General features: G+C 45.1%; 1 protein-coding gene across 2 annotated transcripts in view; it reads right to left on the bottom strand.

The window, feature by feature from the left end:
- Positions 1–25,052, bottom strand: part of TTK (TTK protein kinase) — an 848,854-nt gene that overhangs the window by 556,279 nt on the left and 267,523 nt on the right. For both annotated transcript variants that reach the window (XM_086926546.1, XM_086926547.1), the window contains exon 10: positions 1,325–1,439. In XM_086926546.1, the coding sequence (XP_086782672.1) occupies positions 1,325–1,439 (115 nt within the window). The remainder of the gene's footprint in view (positions 1–1,324; positions 1,440–25,052) is intronic.

The raw sequence follows: 25,052 nt of genomic DNA, 5'->3' as shown, positions 1-25,052 counted from the left end.
AGTATTGTAAATGACAATGCCTTTTATTTATTTTTTGAAACCCAAAACATAAATAAAAGGCATTGTCATTTAAAATGCCAATGCTCAAACGTGTGTGAATGCGAGACCTATTGTATTGTAAATGCTTGTTCTACAGCCCACTGCCATTTACTGAGAAAGTATGCTTCCACATTAATCTTCCACTATTGAGACGCTGTCGGCAGATAGCAGTGATCAACTGATCAGTTCAACTGATGAGCCAGTCAAGCGAATGACTCAAAATTCCTCCTTGCATGCTCAAGTAAAAAAAAAAGAAAAAAAATGGTCGTCATCAGTTAGGAATTGCATCATAAACTGTTGACAATCAAGAGCCTAGGAATTAGACAAGGACACAGGCACGAGGCAGAGAGAGGATGATCAACTCAATAAAACTATATTGCAGGACGGGAATACCGACCAAGTGCATTTGACACACAAAAACAATATTGACCAGAGACTGGAAAAAGCATTCACGCCAGACATGAGCTCAATAATACGATTGCCAGCATATCAACAAACGTATGAAAAATAACTCCGACCCGTGTGAAAAACTTTTACTTTACAAAGACAATTTAACAAGGTGTTATGTGACAAAAATTATTTAAAAATTAAATGTCAAAAATAGATTTAGGGCAGAGCCCTGTGTTTAGCGATTCTACATGCAAAAAAGGAAATATTCTCACATGTTAAGACAGTTTACTTTCATAGCTTCTCTTTTACAAACAAGAACAGGATTTAGTTAACAAACGTTTCAAAGTGCTCTTGAAAAATATGTATACATCATTTTAAGAAAATGTAAAATAGTGAGTTTTGGCTATCCCCATTAAAATGTTCTGAGGTCCCACACATAGGTGGAGGCAGGCAATTCTTGTTAGCATTAATAAAGATTCACCCATTATTAATATTAGTTATTTTGAAAATGTTAAGTCCAAGATTATTAAAAAATAAATGAAACAAAAAAAATCAAGCAATATTTGTGCTAGCGATTTGGGAGAAGACCATATCAAAAATAATTTTTTACAATGGAATATTAACCTTTATTTGACAACTAGCTACCTTCATTTAAATGCTGAACCTCTGTGTCTTACTAAAATTAGGTTGAACATTTTATAAAAACCAGTCCATCTACACAAATATAAATGTCTAAACTGCTGGACGTAAATGAAAATAGCCCATTAAATAATTTCATTTTGCACCATAGTAAGCTGCATATGGGGCGTAGGAACACTTGCATTATCACTGAAATTCCTAAAAGAATAAAATGTCAATGACAAAATAAGTAACGAAATTCTAAAAACAATATTACCTCTTTCTTTCACTGTGGTGCTTGAATCCGTTTTGTTTAAAAGCGTTAACGTTGATTCAGTTGGCACCTCAAAATTGTCTTGATTTGTCTCACCATGCATGGTGTCTTTACCAAACTGTAAAAGAGATATTTCTGCTTTTAATGGTAACTATAGACCCTTGCAAATGATTTTTCCTGCATCAGTAATTATCAGACAATTATCAGACAATTAGCATATGACCCTTTAGAAGTAGACAAGACACCAGTTTTTAAATCTAGATGTGATAATTAGATTTTATACAGCAAATATTACGTGTTTCCACTTTCTAAATAAACTACCACTACACAATGTCGTTCAAAATAAAGGCTAACTACAAAGTGGTGTTCCCTATAACTCCAAAAAGGTAAAGTTACTTACCTGTACTCAAAATCCAAGGACACTTGAACCTGCCCAGGGACATACTGTTTGATTTGGCAGGCAGGACACCCTACTTGAGAAATGCTTACATTTTTTGACAAACAGCTTTAATTTACGAAGCAAGATGTCAGTGTGCCATTTGAGATGACATTTCACATTTTAGGCTACATGGTGCAAACAATTGCTGTAGCTTCTGATACTGAGTAACATCCAAAATAACGCTTCAAGCTAAAGGTTAAGCTTTTTGAAAAGTAGGACTTCCACAACATAGGCCTAAACACCGACTCCTGCACCAACCTTGTAAGAAAAACATTAAAACTTCAAAAAGGAGCAAGCTTCTTAACAGGTGATACATTACACAGACCATCTAAAGATACTGATTGTTATGACAAAACGTAATACTGAGAAGAGTTCCAGCATATAAATCTACAAAAAAAAATAAGATTCAAGCCTGGTGTTTCAAGGTTTTGCTGTGAAAATAAGAAGTGTTCCTCTTCACAGTACAACTAATATATAAATGCAACAGACGTAGAATATTTTCAAGTAAGGCACTTTGTATTCTGCTCCTGAAGAAAACATCTACAATCTAGAAGTAGGTCCAGCTCTCCATACTGCCGCAATTCAGAAAGAATATCTTAAAATGCAAATTTGTCAGCAGACTGTACACCATCCTTGAATTTGGCAGACAATCCTGGTCAGATGGAAGGTAAGCAGGAGTGTTTATCACTGCTTTTACAATTTCGAAATATCTTGGGTATTGCAGAAACGGAAAGGTGCACAATGATCTACCCAACTACTCCATGGGACATTCCCAACAAGCCTATGGTCTGTGAGCAATTACCTTTGCTGTTTTGAATAAATCAATTTCTTAAAAATCCCATGCTTCGATTATAGCATTCAAACCATCTGTGCTCACAACTTGCTTCTATTCGTCCATGAGCACTCCTGGCACAGGTTGGGAGCTCGGAGCAGACACCAGTGTAGATTCACAGGAATGCTGATTAACTACATAGTTTTGCTTGTGATGTTGGAAAATGAGGTGACATACTAATTTGGTTTTGATTGTCTCAGTCAAACATCGGGAGTAGACAAAGATAAACAGCATCTCTAATTCTACAGACACTTATTTCACTCTTTTTTGCTTTTGAAAGCGATATTAGTTTACAATCGGGTCACAAATCTAACTATGGAATTCTCCTTATATTCGCAGATGTTTAAATTACAATGACGCAGAGTGAGATTACTGGGAAATTAAGCATAACACCCAAGCAGCATAATCTGACTCGATCGTTCGACAATGCTTGCACAGCTTGTGAATGAATATGGCTACTAATCATTGCAAAAATTGTTAAATAGCTTCAACGATATTGGTTTTAAGTCGTGGGGAGAATCGTGTGAGGGTACTACTTACCACTGGTTTTTCAGGACCACCACTACAATTGTAGTCCAATTAGATAACCACCAATAAGATACTTGACAATCCCCACATACACACCCAGATGTAGACAACCCAGACACAGACATAACATTGGCACAACACACACAACCCAATCATATACTCATCCCACTAGCTACCACACACCCTGAAACTACAGACCAGACATTTCAACTCATCCTCCTAATGCTCGCTCTGCAGTACTCCATGCACCAGACAAAACCGACCTCATCAGCTATCACAAGCTTGACGTTCGCTTCATCACAGAAACATGGTTCACCCCCACATTTTCGCACATCCTAGATGTTTTTCTTCCACAGGCTACAGCAACTATTGTGGGGACTGTGTACTTAAGAAGGGAGGCGGCCTCACTGTCATCCATCACTCCACCTGGTCCTGTACACCAAGCAAACAAGTAACACTCAATAAATAACATGGAGGGAGGAGCCTAGCCTGCAGCCGAGATGGCCGCCTAGACTCTCGGCTCCGCCGACCCTTGTGCTTTTCTTCACTATCCTGCCGCATATCCTGTACCTTACCCCAGCGTGTGAACTCGTGTGAACTCGGGAAGTGCTCCTGATCACGTCGATGTGCTTCCCGGCGCAATCCGAGTGCTACCGGCGGTGAAGCGTCCTTGTTCTCTCCCCGGCCCTTCGAGGAATCGTAGCCGGGCCATAGCTTGTGGGGGACGGCCGGACGCGGAGACAACAACAGCGGCCACCGCGGTGGAGGAGGAGCCGATCGACTGATATTGCGTTGCTGCGCTGGGCTTCTCGCCGCAGAGCTTCCCTCCGCTCGGCGACCCTACGCGCTTGGAGACATTGTGTCGGCGGCGCACACATTGTATCCTCACCCGGCTTGGTGGTAGCCTGGTCTGCTTCTTTGTTGCTCTTCCCCTGTAGCGGACGCCATTTTCCGCATCGGACACCCAGCGCTTGTAAGTAGAGGCCTCTGCTTGTTTTTGGGGCTATTTGTTTGCTGGCATTACCTTAGCTGGAGCTGCACCACGATCAGTTGCCCTCATGTTTCGGTCCCAGCGGTGCCTTTCAGATCCTCGGCGGAATAGCTGGAAGTCGGTGATTGAAAATGGCGACTTGCCTCCAGAAATGCTCTGCGACCGTCCGCCCTGGGCGGGGGACACTGCTGCATCTTCTATTCCTGATACACCGCTGGGAATTGAGGTTCCGTGACGATGTGAACCCGTGTTTTCAACATTGTCAGAAATACATAATATTGGTATCAGCGAACCGCAAATGATCCATTTAGTATATCCTGGTGTTTTCGCTACGCTACGAGCAAGAGCACTCCTTTTATAAACACATTTCTGATCTACCCACGGCATCCATCTTAGATCATGGCCGCCATTTTGTGTTTCTTGCCCTCACATACGCAATAACCTCTGATCACTTCATTTCGATTAAGGACACGTAACCTTAGCCGGAGATTCACCTTTTACATGACACGTGCACCTTAAACCAGATCACGCTGTAGCTGCATGACTCGACAAAGGCTGCCTCCTCTGCTCGAGGCCAGCCCTGCCAAACTGGTCTTCGTGTCCATTGTCCTGATCATGATTAGGCGGCCGAAGCCGGTAGCCTTGCCCATTTACAACCCACAAACATCCCTTATCCCACTTTTCTATCTTCCACACCTGGCTCTGTTTCTTTCTTTCTGAATCTTTATTAGGGGGAGGTAACGAACTTTACGATGAGGCGGTCTGGGTCCTGAATGCAATATTGACAGGGAATTGTGACAAACTAGTGGGAACCCCTCTCTTCGTAATGTTTGGCCTCAGATATTATCGACGGTTCCTGTGTAACGCCAAATATTTATTGTTTTAGACACAAAGGTTTTGGGAATGTATTACATGTAAAGAATTTGCCCCCAGCTTAAAATTCAGTATATAAGGAGCAACCCTCTTTGTACAAATCGAACAGGCTCCTAGATTCTGCCCGTGTGTAGTATCTGTGACTTCTGTGTCCCTGCAGTAATAAACCTTTGGTCTTTGACGCCACCATCGAGAAGCCCGTGTTTCTGTTCATTTGTGCACCAAGGCAGGTGGAACTCCGGGGTCTTTGGGTGTTGTTCCCTGACACCTCTGGACGGAACCAAAAAGTCCAGAACTCCAATTGGCGCCCAACGTGGGGCGACGTCATTCGGTACCGGTCCAAAAGCCTGAAGAGTTCGAGAAGCTTCGTGTGAAGATTCCTGAGGGAGGCGCCCCACTTCATCGATCCCGGCATATCGCAAAAGTGGCCCGAAGTTCTCTTCCACGAGGGTTTCCCGTTCAGGACGGCTGCAGTGGGCCGTTGCCTTGACCGTCGCCCTGTCTTGGACCCGAGGTGCAGTCCTTAGTACGGCGAAACGTGACGGGTTTCTCCTTGGTGACGTCTTCAGTGCCTCAGTTAAGTATTTAGTGATAGCTAGCTGGTTACTTTGTGAGGGTTGCTAAAATCCTTGATCGGTTCTTGGTTTGGTTTGGTTTTGTAAGATTATCACTGGTTGTTCTAGTTACGATAATCTATTTGGTTTAGTTTGGGTATCGATACATCAGTTCGTTTTGGTAGGCCTAAGTTCTTGGTTCGAGTGCACATATCTGTTTTGTGTTTTGTTTGTTTTGTGTTCCGGACTAAAAATGGTAAGTCGGAAAATGTTGTCGTGTTTTAGTTGCAACAGTGATTCACGATTGGAGGACTCATGTCTGGTTCCTCCGATTGGGACTCCCCTATATGAGTTATATTGTAAATTTGGTGTGGGTCCTATATCTTATAATGAGGTGTGGGTCCGTTACTGTAAGAAGGATGGTGTCCTTAGTTGGCCACTGCATGGTAGTTTTGAACCCGAGATTCTCGACAACTTAGAAGCGAAATTGTTTAGGAAGAAAGCCCGGCCGGCAATGTTTGATTCTTTCCGTTATTGGCGAAAGGAATCCAAACAGAGGGAAATGAAAAGGTTGAAGAAAGAACAGAAAGAACAAGAAGAGTTGACTCTAGAGCAAGCAGCTAAGCAGTTGCAGGCTAACGAGTGTGAGAAGGCCATAGATGTAGCCATTAGAGAACATAACTTAGCGATTGACAAGTGCTATCCTGCCTTGCCATCGAAAATGGCTAAGATACTGGAGGATTCCGAAAACGATCCTCTGTTATCTTATCTGTTACGGTCACCTCCACCGTACGCACAAGGTGCTACGGCTCCACTTATCCCGAATGTTCAATTGCCGGTTGCTGGACAACCTGGTGTTCCTGCTCCTGTCCCTCAGAATCAAGTTCCCGTACCTCCTGTGATGAATGTGAATGTTCCTACAGCTCCTCCTCTTCCTGAACTGCCAGCTTCTGTACCTACTATTTCACAAACTATTTTTCTCGATACTCCTACTGTTCCGTTATCTATTCCTACCTCTACTGCGTTCTCCACGTCTGCGAGTGTACTAACTCCACTTTCTGTTCGTCGAAGAATCACTGATTCTGTTACTAATATGCTGTCTCCTTTATATAAAACTTTAATTAAGACTCCTACTCCTGACTCAGTTCAGAGACGTAGTCAGCTTCCAAGTACTGAAGAACGGGGAATTTTAGATTCCACGGCTCTCAGATGGATTTCGAAGAGTAGAAGATATAGTACGAGAGATGTGCTAGACACATTTATGCAGTGGGGGGAACCAACGCAACGGTATGTCTTCGATGAGATGTGCTCGTTGTTACGTGAAGAAATAGAAGAAGATGATGTTGAATCAGATTTGGAAGATTTAATTAAAGTTCAGAAAGAGTTTGCTGCTGGAATGATAGTGGGTGAGAATATAAAAGAAGCGATGGAACTTATTTTAAGTTTTAGGAATGATCCATCTCTTCGTTCACCAAGAGATTTAGAAAAGGGAAAAATGAAGCTAAGTCGCCAATATCCTATGAGGGAAGTTCCTCCAATCTGGCGCGAAGCAGTAGCACGTGATGATAATGCTGGTATTGCAGCCGCTCCAGCGCAGTTCCAAAGAGTGTGGATACACATTCCATGGAAGCGAGCTGAAGTGCTAGCAGTGAAACAGGCCTTGCCAGATCCGCGTAAGAATCCTGCTGGATATTACAAGGAATTAACACAGACAGTTGAGGCTTGTATAATGAACCTAGCGGACATCGATATGTTGTTTGGTAACGTAGTTCCGCAACCAGTGTGGGCTAAAATTCGTAGAGAGGATCATCAAGCTGCCTTAGGTGGTGATTGGGCAGCTATCACTGCAGCAGATGGTCAGCAAATAGGTGGTGCGAAACCTGAACCCTTAATTGCTAATCTACCAGGTAGAATAATTGATCTAATGAAGACCTTGATGCCCGCATTGCGTGTAAATTGGGACAAGTTATCAGCATGCAGGCAGAAGAAAGACGAAAGTGTCTCTGACTTTTTCACAAGGTTTGAAGAGACTTTTGTAGATCATAGTGGTCAGGACATGAGTACAGAAGGAGGGCAAAGACTATTTGTCGATAAATTTGTGCATAATTTGTTACCTGAATTATGCAATAAATTAAAAGATTCAGAAAGTGCGTGGGCTGTGTCCACAACAGCGCAAATACTTGCGACTGCACAGTACTATGAAAATAGGGATAAAGAGGAAAAGGAAAAATCAGAAAAGAAAACGAAAGATTTAAAAACCAAAGTTCTTTTACAGCAGGCGTATCCGCCTCGCACAAATCAGAGTAATACACAACAAGGTTCGTACCAAAGGACAGATTATAGTACATCAAGACCTCAATATCAGTGGAACCAGTGTGCGTACTGTAAGAAAGAGGGTCACTATAAAAATGAATGTCCGATCTTGGCACAAAATAATGCAGCAGCAGCTCAGAGAGGTCGTGGTGGTTTCGTGCAAAATTCTAGAGGTCGAGGACGAGGTGCTATGCCTCCACAAATGAATGATCGTCCTTCCAATCACTTTGATCAACGAAATGGACAATCTACTCAGCAAAACAGATCTCAACAATATCTTGTTGAGGACTATTGTGAAGTGGATGAGGGATTTCAACAAAATGGGTACTAGGACAGCCATGGACAGAGAGAGGGAGTAGTATCAGTTCCAGTGGATCAGAGTGGGCCTTATGTCGCAGTAGCAACATCAGGTGTAGTCGAACCATTTCTGTTGGATACTGGTGCCGCAAAAAGTTCTATCATTCATGCGAAACTCCCTGGCGCACCTTTGTCCGGCTCAACAAATGTTTCCGTAGGTTTTTCAGGCGCCCCTGTTTACAACCCGATATCTGGTCCTTTGTCTATTTCTGTTGGACCATGTCACTTGAAAGCACCTCTGATTTTGACGACAGGTTGTAATGAAAATCTGCTTGGTTTAGATTTGTTAAAACGACTATATGCGACCTTGTACTGTTCTCCGGAAGGAGTACAGCTTACATTGGGTAAAAATATCACTTCTCCGATGTACTTGTCAATGGATGCACTACCGCCAGAGCTGCGTTCACTCCCTGATTCTCTTTGGGCGACTGGTCCTAATGATGTAGGTCTCTTAGAAATACCACCATATGTAGTGACTTTGAAAGCAAATGTGAAATTTCCAAGAATTCCTCAATACAAAATATCTAGTGAAGGTGAGCGTGCACTTCTATTGATTGTGCAAGATTTGATTAAGAAAGGTGTAGTCGAAGAAACGAGAGGGAATGTCTGTAACAGCCCTGTATTGCCGATTTTGAAACGAACTGATCCTACAAAACCTCCAGTTTATAGGTTTGTCATAGACCTTAGAGAAGTTAATAAAATTGTGGTCCCGCAGTTTCCTGTAGTGCCAGACATTACTGCCTTGTTAACATTGATTCCTGCTACAGCTAATTGGTTCTCAGTCATCGACTTGAAGAATGCCTTTTTCAGCATTCCGATAGCCGAAGAAAGTAGAGATATTTTCAGCTTCTGTCTAGGAGGTCGCAGTTTCAGATTTAAACGCGCTCCACAAGGCTATTGTGAGAGCCCATCCATTTATAGTCAAGCATTAAAAAGCCAGTTAGATTCTTTTGTCCTTCCTCCAGGTTCTGCTCTAGTGCAATATGTAGACGATCTTTTAGTGGCTGCCGATGACAAGGAAACTTGCAAAGCAGCTACGGTTTCGTTATTACATCATTTGTCTAATTTGAATCATAAGGTGTCACCTTCCAAAATGCAATACTGCTGCCAAGAAGTGACCTACCTAGGTCATCTCTTGTCAAAGGAGGGAAGGAAGTTGACCCCAGAGAGAATAAAAGCAATTACACAGATGAGTGTTCCACGCACACAGAGAGAAGTACGTGCCTTTCTAGGTATTACCTCTTACTGTAGGCAGTGGATCCCAAATTTTTCTCTTTTAGCAAAACCATTGGTAGCCTTGACTGGGAAAAATGTTCCGAGTCCAGTGCCATGGTCTGATGAATGTCAAGAGAGTTTTACTGAATTACGAAAAGCCTTGTGTTCAGCTCCTGTATTAGGTACACCTGATTACAGCAAACCATTCACGCTCTATGTTCACGAGAGAGAAGGATGCGCGTTGAGTGTTCTGACACAAAAGTTTGGTGATAAACAACGCCCTTGTGCGTATTTCTCATCAACATTAGATCCGGTAGCCAGAGCGTTGCCTAGTTGTTTGAGAGCTACAGCGGCAGCTGCGGCTTCCATTCGACAATCTGCTGGTTTGGTGATGAACAACATGCTAGTGGTCATGGTTCCTCATGCAGTGGATACGCTCATGAACCGAACGAAGACACAACACCTTACTAGTGCGAGATTATCTGGTTACGAGCTGACATTACTAGCGAGTCATATTCAGATCAAAAGATGTAATGGATTGAATCCAGCAACACTGTTGCCGACTGATCAAGAGTCGAGTGATTCCGAGCCACATGATTGCTGTTTTAAAACGGAGGAAGAGACAAAGGGACGTATTGACTTGAAGGATACTCCGTTATCCGATCCGGATGGTACGCTGTACGTGGACGGGTCATGTTTTAAATTGGAGAATGGTGATGTGACTGCTGCTTACGCAGTAACGACTTTGAAGACGATTGTGGAGACTGCAAGAGTGAGTCAGAATTCTGCCCAAGCTGCAGAATTAATAGCTCTAACAAGAGCGTGTGTTTTAGCTAAGGGAAAGAGAGTGAATGTCTTTACAGATAGTCAGTACGCATTTGGCGTGGCCCATAGTTTTGGCCGGTTGTGGAGAGAAAGAGGTTTCATTACGTCCCATGGGACTAAGATCCAACATGGCCAGCTAGTTAATGACTTGTTGGAATCTCTAACCTTGCCGACTGAAGTTGCGATTGTGAAGTGCAGTGCTCATAAAGCAATCACGGATGATGTTGGTCGTGGGAATGCTTTTGCTGATGAAATTGCTAAACAAACAGCTAGAGACACGATGAGCAGAATGTATGTTGCTACGTCTGCAAGATGGATTGCTGAGTCTGGAATGTGCGAGGATACTATGGAAAGTGTGAAAGAGATTCAGAAAGAAGCCACTGAGGAAGAGAAACGTGTATGGAGAGAAAGTACGGGCAAGTTGGACTCGAATGGATGTTGGATTGATTTGACGGAACAGCAGCGTTGGATGTTGCCCGATGCGTATGTGCTTGCAGTAGTGACGATGGCGCATGGAGTAGCGCATATAAGTTCTAAAGGGATCTGTAAGATGTTGGCTCCGGTCTGGAGGAATGAGGGAATCAGTAAGTGTGCAGAGAGAGTGGTGAAAAATTGTATGGTGTGCTTGATGCATAATCCTGGCAAGGGAACTCCAACCCCAGCTGGTCATTTCGCTCCTCCTTCCTGCCCCTTTGAAGTGATTCAGTTAGATTTCATTCACATGGAGCGCTGCAATAATTTGAAGTATGTCCTGGTGGTAGTTTGTGCTTTTTCTAGGTGGATCGAAGCATATCCACTAAAGGACAACACTGCCCTATCGACTGCCAAAATTCTTCTCAAAGAATATTTCCCTAGATTTGGAATGCCACGGATTGTATGGTCAGATAACGGAAGTGAGTTTATAGGGAAAGTTATGCAGAGTGTGTGTGCCGGCCTAGGGCTGAAACAGAAATTCCACAGTGCAAACCATCCCCAGTCTGCTGGTTTAGTGGAGGGTTACAATGGCACCCTCAAGCTGAAAATAGCTAAAATACAAGCATCCACAGGTTTAGCCTGGCCAGACGCACTTCCTTTGGCCTTGTTATCAACGAGAGCAACGGTACATTCTAGAATAGGGCTTAGCCCTTACGAGATAGTCTTTGGTCGCCCGGCAAATATCTGGGGTGTGCCAAGGCCTAAAGAATTTTGCTCCATAGAATATCCTATGTTGATAGACTACCTTTACGACTTGACTGCTAAATTGAGTCTTATTCATCAACAGGTTTTCGATGCTTTGCCAAAACCTCCGGAGAGTCCAGGGCATCAGCTGAAACCGGGAGACTTCGTTGTCATCAAGAACTTCGCGAGGACGAAGAACCTTCAGCCGAGATTTGTGGGGCCCTTCCAAATCCTACTTGCAACGAGGACAGCAGTTCGTGTAGCTGGCCGTAAGCACTGGGTACACGCATCTCACGTTAAGCGTGTCCCTTTGCCGCTCCCTTACGACGACTGGGTGAAGAAGGGAATTGGTGCCTCCGAATCTGAAAGCACACCGAAGTTCATCTCTTTCAGCGATGCCGAATTGATTACTGACACTCTAAAACCTGACTCTCCTCCTGAAAAGACTCCTTTGAACACTGAACATTTGTCTCCAGCATCAGAAGAAACTTTGCCATCTGCGAACTTAAACACTGCAACAGCTGCTAGGGATACACTATTTGCCGATCAGACAGTACCAGCGAAACAGAGCTATAACTTAAGAAGCCGTAAAATGGACAAATAAAGCAGGCAACTGCATATTGTGATTTTGATATATTGAACTTTTGCCTTCAGCCAGGAAGTTTGCTATTGTTTATTGTTTTTAAAATTGCCTTGCCGTCTGGGTAGCCGTAGGGTCGTGGCTGTGTGCCTAGTTGAATCTGCAGGGGTCTGACACAAGGTCGATCTTTCTGTTGGTTCTGGGAACTCCCAGGGCTGATAGAGGCATTTTCACCTACGTACACATCATCAGTGGTCGCGAGCGGATTGTAGAAGATGGAGCTTCCTGCGCTGCAACGAGAAAATGTGATTTATGTTCGCAGAAACAGACTTTACAGAATTCTTCATAGCAAATGCTTTTTGATGCAATGTGCCATTACATTCTTGATTATTTTAGCAACATTGGTGGGTGGAATCGTCTTTAGTATAAATTTGATTTTTGTGCCAGTTACTACAGAACCTCCCCTTGATCCTGCCATTTCTACTGTTTCTTCTATACACTCTTTCCACTCGTTTCCGGAACATGAGCAAGCTCGACGCTCAGAATTCACCAACAACACTTTTGTACAGCTCTTACACCAACACCAACTGGTAGTTAACACTACAGACTGCTGGGTGTGTGGCTTGATACCCCACACTATGGATAAAGGTATTCCCTATCTGGTTTTGCCTTTCAGCTACAATGGATCATTTCAAGCCTTTCAAACCATCTTTGCTTATGCCCTTGAAACCTATCCTCCACGTCCACCCCGTTCCACTAAATATAACTCTGCCAACAAAGCCTTAGTCCAGGGAATTATGGACATGGTCAAGGACGTCAATAATACTCCATCATACCCTAGAGACAAATTACGAGTATATTTAAGTTGGAATACTTCAGAGTATCGCCTTACTTTAGGAGATAGCAAGCGTAAAAGCTCAACTCCAATCTGGGTCGTACCTCACCGAGGTCAGGTCTGTCTGCAAGGTAACGGGAGAAATCCAAGAGCTCAGCTAGGGAGGAGTGAGTGCGTAGAGACTTATGTGTTTCCGGCTAACTCTTCCCCTGCCTTTCTCACTGCTAGGGGCACCTACTTCATTTGTCGAGACAGAGCTTATACATGGTTGCCTGCTGACTTTTCAGGATCATGTTATATTGCTAGATTGTTGCCTCCGACATACACTGCTTCATCTGATTACCACAGAACCAGAGTAGCGAGAGGTGTCTTCAGCAAGGAAGATACCGCTGGTCAGGAAGCTGGAGACTTCTTCAAAGGCTTCCTTCCGTTCTGGGGGCCTATGGCCAATAGTAGAAACATACGTCAGCTAACACGGGTAGTTGAATCTACTATTACCGAAACTGCTGGTGCCCTTAGCAACTTGACAGCTGAGCTTCAGGCGGATAGACTAATGACGTTGCAGAACCGTATGGTTCTAGACGTTATACTTGCAGATCGAGGTGGGGTATGCAGAATGATCCAATCGAGCTGCTGTGTCTTTATTCCTAATAATGCTCCAACAGTCTATGAGGCGATCTCTAAGCTACACAAGATTTCCGACTCCATACATGTAGACAAGGGAAACTGGTCCTTCATGGAGTGGTTTTGGACTTTGATATCAGCGTGGGGATGGAAGGTTCTGATGGTCATTGGTGTCATCTTAGTATTCCTATTCTCATGTTGTCTGATTATCCAGTGTGGTCCTGCTCTGTGTAGTCTTTGTGCTGCAACTTGTCTCAGGAAACCACCTGCGTTTGGAGAAAAGACACGAGAAAGGATGATGATACAACAGCATGTCACTGACCTGATGAGCATAGAATTAGATTCTGACATAGACTGAGTAATTGCCTATGTAAGGGCAAAAGGAGGGTCTGAGGTTCCGTGACGATGTGAACCCGTGTTTTCAACATTGTCAGAAATACATAATATTGGTATCAGCGAACCGCAAATGATCCATTTAGTATATCCTGGTGTTTTCGCTACGCTACGAGCAAGAGCACTCCTTTTATAAACACATTTCTGATCTACCCACGGCATCCATCTTAGATCATGGCCGCCATTTTGTGTTTCTTGCCCTCACATACGCAATAACCTCTGATCACTTCATTTCGATTAAGGACACGTAACCTTAGCCGGAGATTCACCTTTTACATGACACGTGCACCTTAAACCAGATCACGCTGTAGCTGCATGACTCGACAAAGGCTGCCTCCTCTGCTCGAGGCCAGCCCTGCCAAACTGGTCTTCGTGTCCATTGTCCTGATCATGATTAGGCGGCCGAAGCCGGTAGCCTTGCCCATTTACAACCCACAAACATCCCTTATCCCACTTTTCTATCTTCCACACCTGGCTCTGTTTCTTTCTTTCTGAATCTTTATTAGGGGGAGGTAACGAACTTTACGATGAGGCGGTCTGGGTCCTGAATGCAATATTGACAGGGAATTGTGACAAACTAGTGGGAACCCCTCTCTTCGTAATGTTTGGCCTCAGATATTATCGACGGTTCCTGTGTAACGCCAAATATTTATTGTTTTAGACACAAAGGTTTTGGGAATGTATTACATGTAAAGAATTTGCCCCCAGCTTAAAATTCAGTATATAAGGAGCAACCCTCTTTGTACAAATCGAACAGGCTCCTAGATTCTGCCCGTGTGTAGTATCTGTGACTTCTGTGTCCCTGCAGTAATAAACCTTTGGTCTTTGACGCCACCATCGAGAAGCCCGTGTTTCTGTTCATTTGTGCACCAAGGCAGGTGGAACTCCGGGGTCTTTGGGTGTTGTTCCCTGACACCTCTGGACGGAACCAAAAAGTCCAGAACTCCAGAATCTGACGTTTTGGACGCTCTGGAGGCTCTCAGGATTGCTTTTCACGACTCTGCCCAAGAATTGGGGAACCGGCTCGACGTAATTTCTCCAGCTGCCCGTGATTGCCTCTCAGTGCTGCGCACTACGCCACATCCTCAACCTGTTTACAGTGGATTGTCTATCCAGGTACGTGTGGAGGCACAGGCTGGTCAAGCCTCAAATTCTGCTGCAGTACTCTCCGTAGTTGATCGGAAGAGGTCTGGCGATACTGGTCTTTCGCAATGGCTGGCGCATCGTCTTCGGACGCCATGTTTTCCATCTCCTTTGTACTCTGGTGGCGTGCCTCTTTGTTCTTTCCTGGATTTGCTGCCCTTGACTCGGTCTGCTGCTTCGGTTGGACTTTTGCTTTGCCTTGATCCCTACTGCACTATCCTTGGGCAAGCAGCAGTGGCTTTTATTGACTTTTGTGGACGACCTTCCGGCCTGTGTGTCTCATCCCAAGTGCCTCGCTTTCTGCAGTGGATTTCACAGTGGCCCTCTCCGCCCAGGATGGCTGCTTTAAAGCTGGACTCCGTCGCCATGCTGAATCGCAGGGGACAGGGCTGAGGATGCTTCTCCCTTTCTGCTGCATCCTGTTGTGTGCATTGCTGGGACTGTAATGGACAAATATGGGAGGTAAATGTTGGTTAGGTACTGGGTCGGGGGCCGGGGTCGGGTGACCGGGGGTAAACGTGCTGATTGTTCTGGTCATTTCTCTGGCCCTCCTCCGGTCTTATGTGATTTTCTCTTTTTCTTTCTTTCCTTGCTCCTGAATTTCGGGTACTCTTTTGGGGCGACAGACACACTGCTAGGGGTTGGGTAGGCCGTAGCCTCTGCATGCGTGTAGGGTGGGGGGTGTGCGGGGGGGGGGGGGTTTCTTTGTTCGTTTCAGTTCCTATGGGCCTTATTTTTTCTTCTTATTCTATTCTTTTCTTCTCCTATTTCTTTGGGTCATGGGATGGATTGGTGCGATGTGGGTAGTGGCTGGGATGTATTACACTGGTTGCTTGTCCTCTCTCCTGTGCTGCTCGCCTCCGGCCATTTGCTTAGTGGATAATGTTTGCTGGTTCTTCTGAAGACTGTTGCCCACTTCTGTCCTGGACGGATTGTTTGGACTCTGATCCTTCTTAACTCCTATTACTTTGGACATACTTTAAAATTTAAAATTAAACCTTCACTTCTCCTACCTCTCGGCAGCGCATCTACCTACAGTGTAACTCGGATTGATCGTGCTCGCTTTGCTATGCTGCTGGGTCGCCCAATTGCTTGCTATTGTGCTCTGAATGATGTCGAGGAAGGCCGGTGGGTTGTAGGCCCGTATTGGTTTGCTTATATTGTCCAATAAAGGTTTTTAAAAAATAAATAAATAAATAACATGGAGCTGCTGAAATTCAATGCATCTATCTGTGCAACTTAAACAACATTTCACCTCAGCTATAGGCCTCCTGGGCAGAACAAGGACTTCTTTGATGTATTTTAAGGTCTATACATCACCTTGTCCATTATACACGCCCACACCAGCTTCTAGGGTGATTTCAAACTTACAGACAATGCAAAATAAAAAAAAAGTAATTTTGTTTTTTAAAAGGACACTCTTCAACCTCATTGATACCCTCGACAGGGTACAGCAGGTTATACATCCAAAGAACTACAAAGGCCACATCCTTAATCTGGTCACCAACATTTCCATATCCTTGGGCTGGACTGACCACTTTGTCATTCCTACAACATAAGAAACAAGTTGCCTGCCTGCATGAAGTTGATAACCAGATAAAATCAAATGTCTCAAGCTCAACACTGAAGACAGAAAATGCGATTATAAGCAAGAACACCTCACCATGGGATTCTAACTGGAGGCTGGCAGAACTCAGACCAACACCCAGTAACCACAAGAGTAACCTCAAAAATCATCATTGACAGCAACGTGGGTAACTGCATAAGTCAACACAGCAACTGTATCCTGCTTTTGCACCCTAAAGATCCTGAGAAAGATCTTTCAAATTGCTCTTATGGCTAGACTTGTGCTATATAAATAATATATACATATCCAGGAAACTCTTAAGGTACTTATTATATCTGGTACCTTACTAAAACATTTTGGAAATTTAATAAGCATACCAACAACTATCCAAACCCTCCAGACATCAATTACTGAAATGAGAGTAACCCTGCAATGCATCACCGAGTACAATGGGAGGGATCCTTGTTTGGATGACACATTTTTCTTCCTGGTTTGAGATGGATTCTGGTGAGTGAAAAGCCATAATAGGTGGTTGTGCTACATTACATGGTCATTCTTGCAGAACCAGTCTGCCGCTGACAAAGAGGCTAAACCTACCATATCAAATTTGAGATTGTATCACATTTATTTTTATCTAGCATGTTGACCACAGACTGGAACTTCGAAGACTAAACTCTACATAATAAGTCACTGAGTTTTGAATGTACATGAGTGCATATAAACAATTAGGTCGCATATCATCTAAGGAATGGTCTCCCATTCCACCCTGGAACTATTGAGGATGAATAAACTTTCAAGAAGGAAGGGAAGACTGTTTTTTCTTGTCAAATCCAACTAGTTGATATCTGCTAGCTAGGTTATCACTACTATCTATAATGCAAGCTGATTATCACATTGTTAAGTTGAGCTCTGTTACAGTATATAGATTAGAACCCTATACACACTTTGGCAACTTCACAAAATAGGCATGCTAATTAAAAATTTCCCTAGGAGGCCCCCACTTGCGTTTCATCTGAAACTGCCATAGGAGAAGTGCAACATAATACTGTTTCAGCAAACTGTTCATCTTTTAGTAAAGTCTACCTGTATACAAAGCATTAAAAACAAAAGATTCTGGCTAAGCTGGACGACCAGGAAGGCCGCTCGAGACGGAACAATATACGCATTATTGGCATGCCGGAGAGCAAAGGCAGGCCAGCCTTTGACCTTTTTGTAGAAAACCTAATCAAAACATAGCTACAATTGTGTGGACTCTCAAGCTTTTTCTAGGTTGAAAGGGCACATCGTGTACCAGGCGGGAGACCCAAGTCAGGTGCTTCCCCCAGACAAATTCTGGCACACATTTTTAACTTTCGCGACAAAGATGCAACCCTCCAGGCGGCCAGGATCCCCCCACAGATCTGTGTCGAAAACAAAGTGATCATGATATATCCAGACTACACTGCTGCCGTTACTAAATAACGGTGGACGTTAAAAAAAGAACTGAGAGCCAGAGAACTAAAATATTCCATGCTGTTCCAGGCAAAATCGAGTGGAAGCGGAGGGGAAGACTTAGTTCTTTGTTGCACCGGATGAAGCTTGTGACTGGCTGGACGGCTGGCCACTGGCGACGAAACACGCGAAACTCAAGACTCAGCAACAGTACCGATGGTAGGAGTCGGAGAGATCACGATCGAAGTAATTAAGTGAGAAAGGAGATTGAACTGTTCTTTGCAGTGACTCGGACCGCTCTGTTGGGAGGATCGAAACTACTGTTCACCCATTTTTAGGCCGTGGCTCACACAGGAGGAGCATGCATGGGCAGAATCATGCTTCTGTGGGCATAGACTGCACCCAAGGAGAACACACAGCCCGTTGCTGCACTATCGTACTGGGTGCCTCAGATGCTTTCAGACAATCCCTCACCCCCCACGCAAGTACTTGTTGGGGAGGCGGGTAGTTTGGAATCCGCTGGGCAGGGAGGCGGGGGGGGGGGGGGGGGGGGGGGGGGGGGGGAGTTCAGAGAAACGTTTTTTGGTTCGTATGTTATGGTTTGCTTATTGTTTTCACAGTGGCACTCACATCAACAGGCTAATATAGGCACTACAAGTCATTTCATAACCAGAAGTAAGCCCAGGTGCACATGGCACAAGTGACCCCTATGGTGTATATCCCTAAAAAACCTCCTCCCAACCCTGTAGATCCGGCCCCTCCTCTCACAATACTTTCCTGGAACGTGTACAGACTGGGCGATAAGATTAAAAGTGTATTAGTCCTTCAATATATAAAGCCTAAAGGTCCAGCAATAGTTCTGATACAGGAAACGCACCTCACTGGCTCAGCCACCAAGGCCTTAAATAGATGGGGGATATAAGATGGTGGTCCACTCAGAATTCACTTCAGGCTCTCGCGGGGTGGGAATTCTGTTCAACAAACGCTTTATCCTCATACTCACTGCATCGAAAAACGGACGACCAGGGATGCTTCGCAGCACTGACTTGCCGTTGGGAAGGGCAACCTTATAACCTAGTTTCAGTATATGTCCCTCCAGCGCTGCATCAAACGGCTCTCCCAGCCCGAAGTACCTTCTTGCTATCCCTGCCGATAGGTGACACCATCATGGGGGGAGACTTTAATGCTGTGATTGATGTAACTCTTGATAAGCAACCTCCCAGAGATCCACGTAGCACAAACGTTACATTTATGGATTTTATTGAAGCCATGGGCTTAATAGACTTAAAAATTTAACCACCAAGACGACAGACAATACACATATCACTCAGGCGTCCACAATAGCTGCTCTAAAATCAATTACATATGCACGCTAGCGACGGGGTTGGAGCGCATAGCGGAGATACAAAACCTACCCCGCGGGATATCGGATCACTCCCATCTATTCCTAACTTTCTCCTCACTGTACACTACACGACGTAGGGTCTTTCCAATACAACCGGGGTAGCCCTATTGACTCATGTACTGATCTGTTACCTCATTTCTCTCAAACTGTAAAGCGCTCAGATATCCTTCGGGATTAAGTTTGCGCTATATAAAACTTAATAAATAAATAAAATAAATCTCCAAAACCCGACAATACGGAAGGGGCTTCACACAGTCACAAAACTCTATTTCACTTAAAATACACACTCTGTGTCATCCCTGGTAACTCTCTGGGAGGCTTACCAAACCGTGCTACGTGGGCAAGCAATTCCATTAATAACTGGCCACAAGAAATTACAGAAACAACAACTGGAAGCCCTCGAACAAGGGGTTGCAAATGCCGAGGCGAGCCGTGCACTTGCCTTGACTGACGACACTACACACACATAAGTTTGGCACAACAGGAGTACAAAATATTTGCATGGGAGGGAGCGAAGGCAAAACTCATGGTGACAAAACACACCATTTACGAAGCAGGCGACAAGTCCGGGAAGCTCCTTGCCTGGGCTAGCCAAAAGAAGACCACGCCTCCAAGGGGATAGCACAGCTTCAGATGGAGGACGGGGGAGTGACCAGGGACCCGCAGCAAATAGTAGACTCTCTTGCCACTTACTATACAGGGATATATACCAACAGCCACTAACACTAGAAGATAACCTCGCCTTTGAGGGACATTCACATGCCCTCCTTATCACCAGATGCGGTCAAGGCGCTGGAAGCCGAGCTGACCGAGGATGAACTGGCCTCTGCCATCGGGGCACTCCAACCGGGCAAAGCTTTGGGCCTCAACGGCGTTCCGATATAACTGTACAAAAAGATGGCGGCTCACCTCACGCCCCACCTCCTCACTATGTACAAGGCCAGCCTAGAGATTGGGAAGCTTCCCAGGGATCAGCGCCTAGCGACCATAGTTGCGATTCACAAGGCAGGGAAACCTCCGCACGATTGTACATCATACAGACCTAGTTCCCTTATGAACGCTGAGGCAAAAATACCTGCCAAGGCTCTGGCGCTTCGCCTCCAACCATACCTCACCACTTTGATCCGTCCGGATCAATCAGGCTTCATGCCCCATCGTAACACAGCCTTGCATCTACGCAGATTACATGGGGTCATAGCTCGCATTCCTACTATTGAAGAGGATGTGGCCACCCTCTCACTCTCACTGAAAGCCCGCATGGCGTTTGACATGGTGGAGTGGCCCTTCCTCTTTGCTGTGCTCCTACATCTGGGATTCGGCCCCAAGTCCTGTGCCTGGATACAGCTCCTTTATAATAAACCCATGGTGCACGTCGTGGCGAACGGCCGCATCTCAAGAGACTTCCCTCTGGGTAAAGGTACTAGACATGTGTGCCCACTCTCCCCTCTACTATTTGCAATAGTGTTGGAGCCTTTGACGGCGTGGATCCATCAGGATCCCATCATTAGGGGGATCAAGTGGACGTCGGGATGGGAAGACCGCATATCCTTATATGCTGATGATACTTTACTCTACATGGCGTCTACCGCCTGGTCACTAAGTAGTCTCCTAGACATCTGTGCGGTCTATGGCAGTCTCAGGCTACACCATTAACTGGTCGAAATCACTGCTGTATATCTTACATGGCCCTCCCCCAAAACTACAGCGCAATTGTGATATCCATATAGCGAAGCAGGGTTTTAGGTACCTTGGCATATATATTACCCCCCAGATTGCACAATTCCCTGACGAAAACCTAATAAAGTCCCTAGTTCACTTCCGCCGTGACATGAAGCATTGGCGATCTCTCCCACTCACGCTACTCGGCAGAGCAGCACTTTTTAAAATGATGGCACTGCCCAGATTTTTATATGTCCTACAAAATACACCCTTTTACATTCCCCACTCCTTTAATTTGATAAATGCTGAGGTAACCAAACTCCTTTGGGTCCGTGGGACACCTCGCATCGCCTTGAATAAACTCGTTAAGGGGTGGTATGATGGCGGCATCGCTCTTCCACAGAAGGAACTTACTATTGGGCATCGCAACTCACTGTAATAAACCAGTGGCTCCATGCACCGCAGGACGAGCCCGGTTTCCGGATGGATCACCATCTCCTTAACGTTGAGGAGATAATGGGAGCATTGTACAACAATACTAAAAAGTCACTACTCGGCCCCACGGCCCACATACTGTGCATCTGGCATGAGGCGCAGAGAGTGATGGGATGGGAGGAGAAATTATTGCAGGCTATGCCTTTATGGGACCTCAAACGACTTGGAAGATTGAGAAACACCAAGGGCTTCCACCAGTGGGACCTCATGGGGATCTCCAGGGTGGGGGACCTATGGCAGAGGGGGGAGATAGGGTTACTCACCCAGCTACAGGACACATACTAGCTTGAGATGACAGAAGCCTATCAATACGCTCAGATACGACATGCTTTGCAGGCGGTGATCCCAGCGGGCACACAGCTACCTGACTCTTCACCGCTAAAGGACAGACTGCTCACGTAACACCTCCACACGAAAGCCGTATCCCGGACCGATCAGAAAATATTAAACAATCAACAGGATCCAACATTGACCCTAAAAGGGAGGTAGAGGTGGGCGACCTCGAGGAGGAGTGGCAAACAGCCCTAATGTCCCCACACAAAGTGGCAATACCATCCACTTGAAATTTCTACATCGCATCTACTACACAAGAGTCTATTGCATAAGATAGGTAGGGCAGACACTCCACTTGGTCTCCGGCAAAGTGGTGCTGAGGGTACTTTCTGGCACACACTCTGGGAGTGCCCACAAATTGCATCCTTTTGGATCTCTGTTCTGCGCACAATGCCCCAAGTCACTAATGTCACTGTCCAGCTCACCCCTAAATGCCTTCTGAACATTTGGGACCCCAAAGACCTGACACATGCAGACCAAGCCCGGGTCACATTGGGAATGGCGTTGGCCAAAAGAAACCTAGCTCAGCGTTGGAGGTCCAAACAGTTCCCGACATCACAGCAATGGTGTCGCGACATGGACTATACAATGGTAACAGAGAAAGATGTCTACATCCACAGAGGCTGCCCCAAGAAATAGACACGAATATGGGGCAAGTGGAATCATTATCGAGGGGATATATGCGAGCCGCCCCCTCCCAACCTAAACAGGACAGACGATAGGGACTAAGCAGCGTAGCTTGATAGGTCGGGGCCTGCCACACAGAATCATGACTAAGAGGTATACTGGGCTGAACAAAATGAATTTTATTTTAAACTGTTTTGTACAAACTTTTACTTTCACTGATCTGTGCCTCTAACCGATTTGTATTGCACTTTCTGTTGGTTGATATTTGCCAATCGTTAATAAACACAATTTTAAAAAAAAAGATTCAGAAAAAGACCTATTCCCAGCCAGCATATACTGCCCAATCAAAAATGACTACATGCACTAAAGTTTACAACTAATGTAGAAGTGAGCCTTCAATAAAGATTTTAAGTGTGAGTCCTAGAATAATATGATCAAAGACCTACACAGGCTAGCTGGTTACTGTATGATGTGGTGAGACAAGCGAGTCATGGGTGTGAGTATTGGTCTTGTAAAGGGTGAATTATTGGGGAGTGCTGGGTGTAGTTAGCTTCTTCACTTCTCTAAGCATCTTCAGTCCTTTTGGTTCCCTTACCTACTCTGATGATCCATACTCTCGTGTGATTAAGTCCACGGTGCCCCTGTGTCTCGTCGTCAGTGCCCGTACCCTGCTGCTGTGTGCTTTGCACGGTGGCACAAGTGCGCACGTGCTGTGTGTCTAATTTTCCAATCTTTGTGAATAAACCAGGATGGCGCAAGGAGCTGTGACCTCAACACCGTTTTCGTAAACTTCATAGAGTTTAATGCCACGTTCTCATTGTTTGTATTGATAGTTTATAGAGCTTTAGTTTTAACAACAAAGCCAACGAGACGCTGTACAAAGATGGGGTTATGAGGCAGATACACACAGAGAGCGGTCTGGGATCGAGGCTCTCATTGTGCACGTTTCTTCCCACCCACGAAAGATGCAGACCCTTCGGTACAAGAAGCGTTCTACCTCTGTGAAACCCCCGTGAGTATGAGCCGCACCTCCAGGCGCACCATATCCAATGCAGGATTAAAATATCCCCAGCAGTGAGTCACTGCAGAGCTTCTGCCTCTTTTACACCCAAAGCGATACTTAAAAATTATCATATCGGTCAAGTAAGATGTTGGAGAGAGTGGGTTAAAAGGGGTTCACGTAGAGATTACACAATGAAAGGAGATGCGCCGTGCAGCAATCTCCAGTTAAGGGCTTTGGGGGGCAGCGTATACTCTGGGGAATCTCTTCTGCTGCAGTTGGCAGTCAGGATTCAACAGCTGGGACTGGCAGGGTGTGTGGGTGGCGCAGGATGGCAGGCCTTGACGAGTGCCCACCTACCTACCTTCTGAGTAGGGCTGTCAGTCAGGAACCGCATTACTTGTTCAGGGGGATGGGGTGGACCGCTGCGTCTCATAAGCCAAGGCAGCTACTCTGTACCCCACACTGCACATGCGTCTTAAAGGCTCCCGGACCCTTCCAGGCCAGCTTGGCCATGACCCCACCCTCTCCCACTGCTGATAAGTTACCACGGGCAGGGTTCGTTTTTAGTTTTAACCTAGGTTTGTTCACTGGTTTTCCTCCACTGTGTCCGTCCATTGAGTTTTTTCATTTTATCAGACTGTGCCTATGTGTTTTTTCTTCCTCGAGCTAGCCTCTTCTTTTTGTAGAAAGCCCTCAGCGGTTTCAAATGTGGTGCCGCCCGTCATCTCTGCTGGCACAAGGTTTTTATGTCCAGAGTCTGTAGAGGGCACACAGCGTTCAGACTGAGGCTTTCTTCACTCTCCAGTGGTAGCTGGGGCTTGGAGGCCTATTTCAGGAGAGGCTCTAGGGAGGTTGGCATGATGCAGTCGCAGATAAAGCCAATCCCTGCCCACACGTATTGCATTTGAAAAGGAAGTTGTCTATTAATGCATATGGTATTAAGCAGGAAGATAAAGTTAAGCTCCAAAATGAAGCCACAATGGTGCAGCCTTATCAGTTCTAGAGATATGACTCTGATCCCTCCAAAACAAAAACAAAAAACTTTGACACAAAGTTGGTGGCTAACCCAATGAAAGATAGGATTCCTGGCATTGTTTTTCAAAGGGGTATTGTTAGACTGTTAGTCAATGGCAATTGTTTGTGATGCTGTTAGACAAGCCTGTAGAAAGAAATGAATGGCCCGCCAGTCCTTCTTGGAAATATGAACCCCAAAAAACTTTAACACAGACTATGACAGAGGGGACTGCTCTAGACTAGATTGCGTCCAACCTTCGAAACAGAACTGATGTCATCCATACCCCAGCTTTCTCATCCAATCCATACTCCACAAAAGCAGGGGTCCCTCAAGGCTTTATCGTCTCGCCCATGCTTTTCAACATCTACATGAAGTCATTACCGGTTCTGATAAATCAATTTCACCTCATGTGCTATAACTATGCAGTTGACATACAAAATACTCCTTCAACTGGAAAGCCCCAATGACATTGGAAACTCTCCAATTTTCTGTTGTCTCATAACCGTGGATCAGTGGATGTGTTGGAGCTATCTCAA

Source organism: Lissotriton vulgaris, chromosome 6 (assembly GCF_964263255.1).
Source record: "Lissotriton vulgaris chromosome 6, aLisVul1.2, whole genome shotgun sequence".
NCBI classification, from domain to species: domain Eukaryota; kingdom Metazoa; phylum Chordata; class Amphibia; order Caudata; family Salamandridae; genus Lissotriton; species Lissotriton vulgaris.
This window is presented reverse-complemented; position numbering and strand designations above follow the sequence as displayed.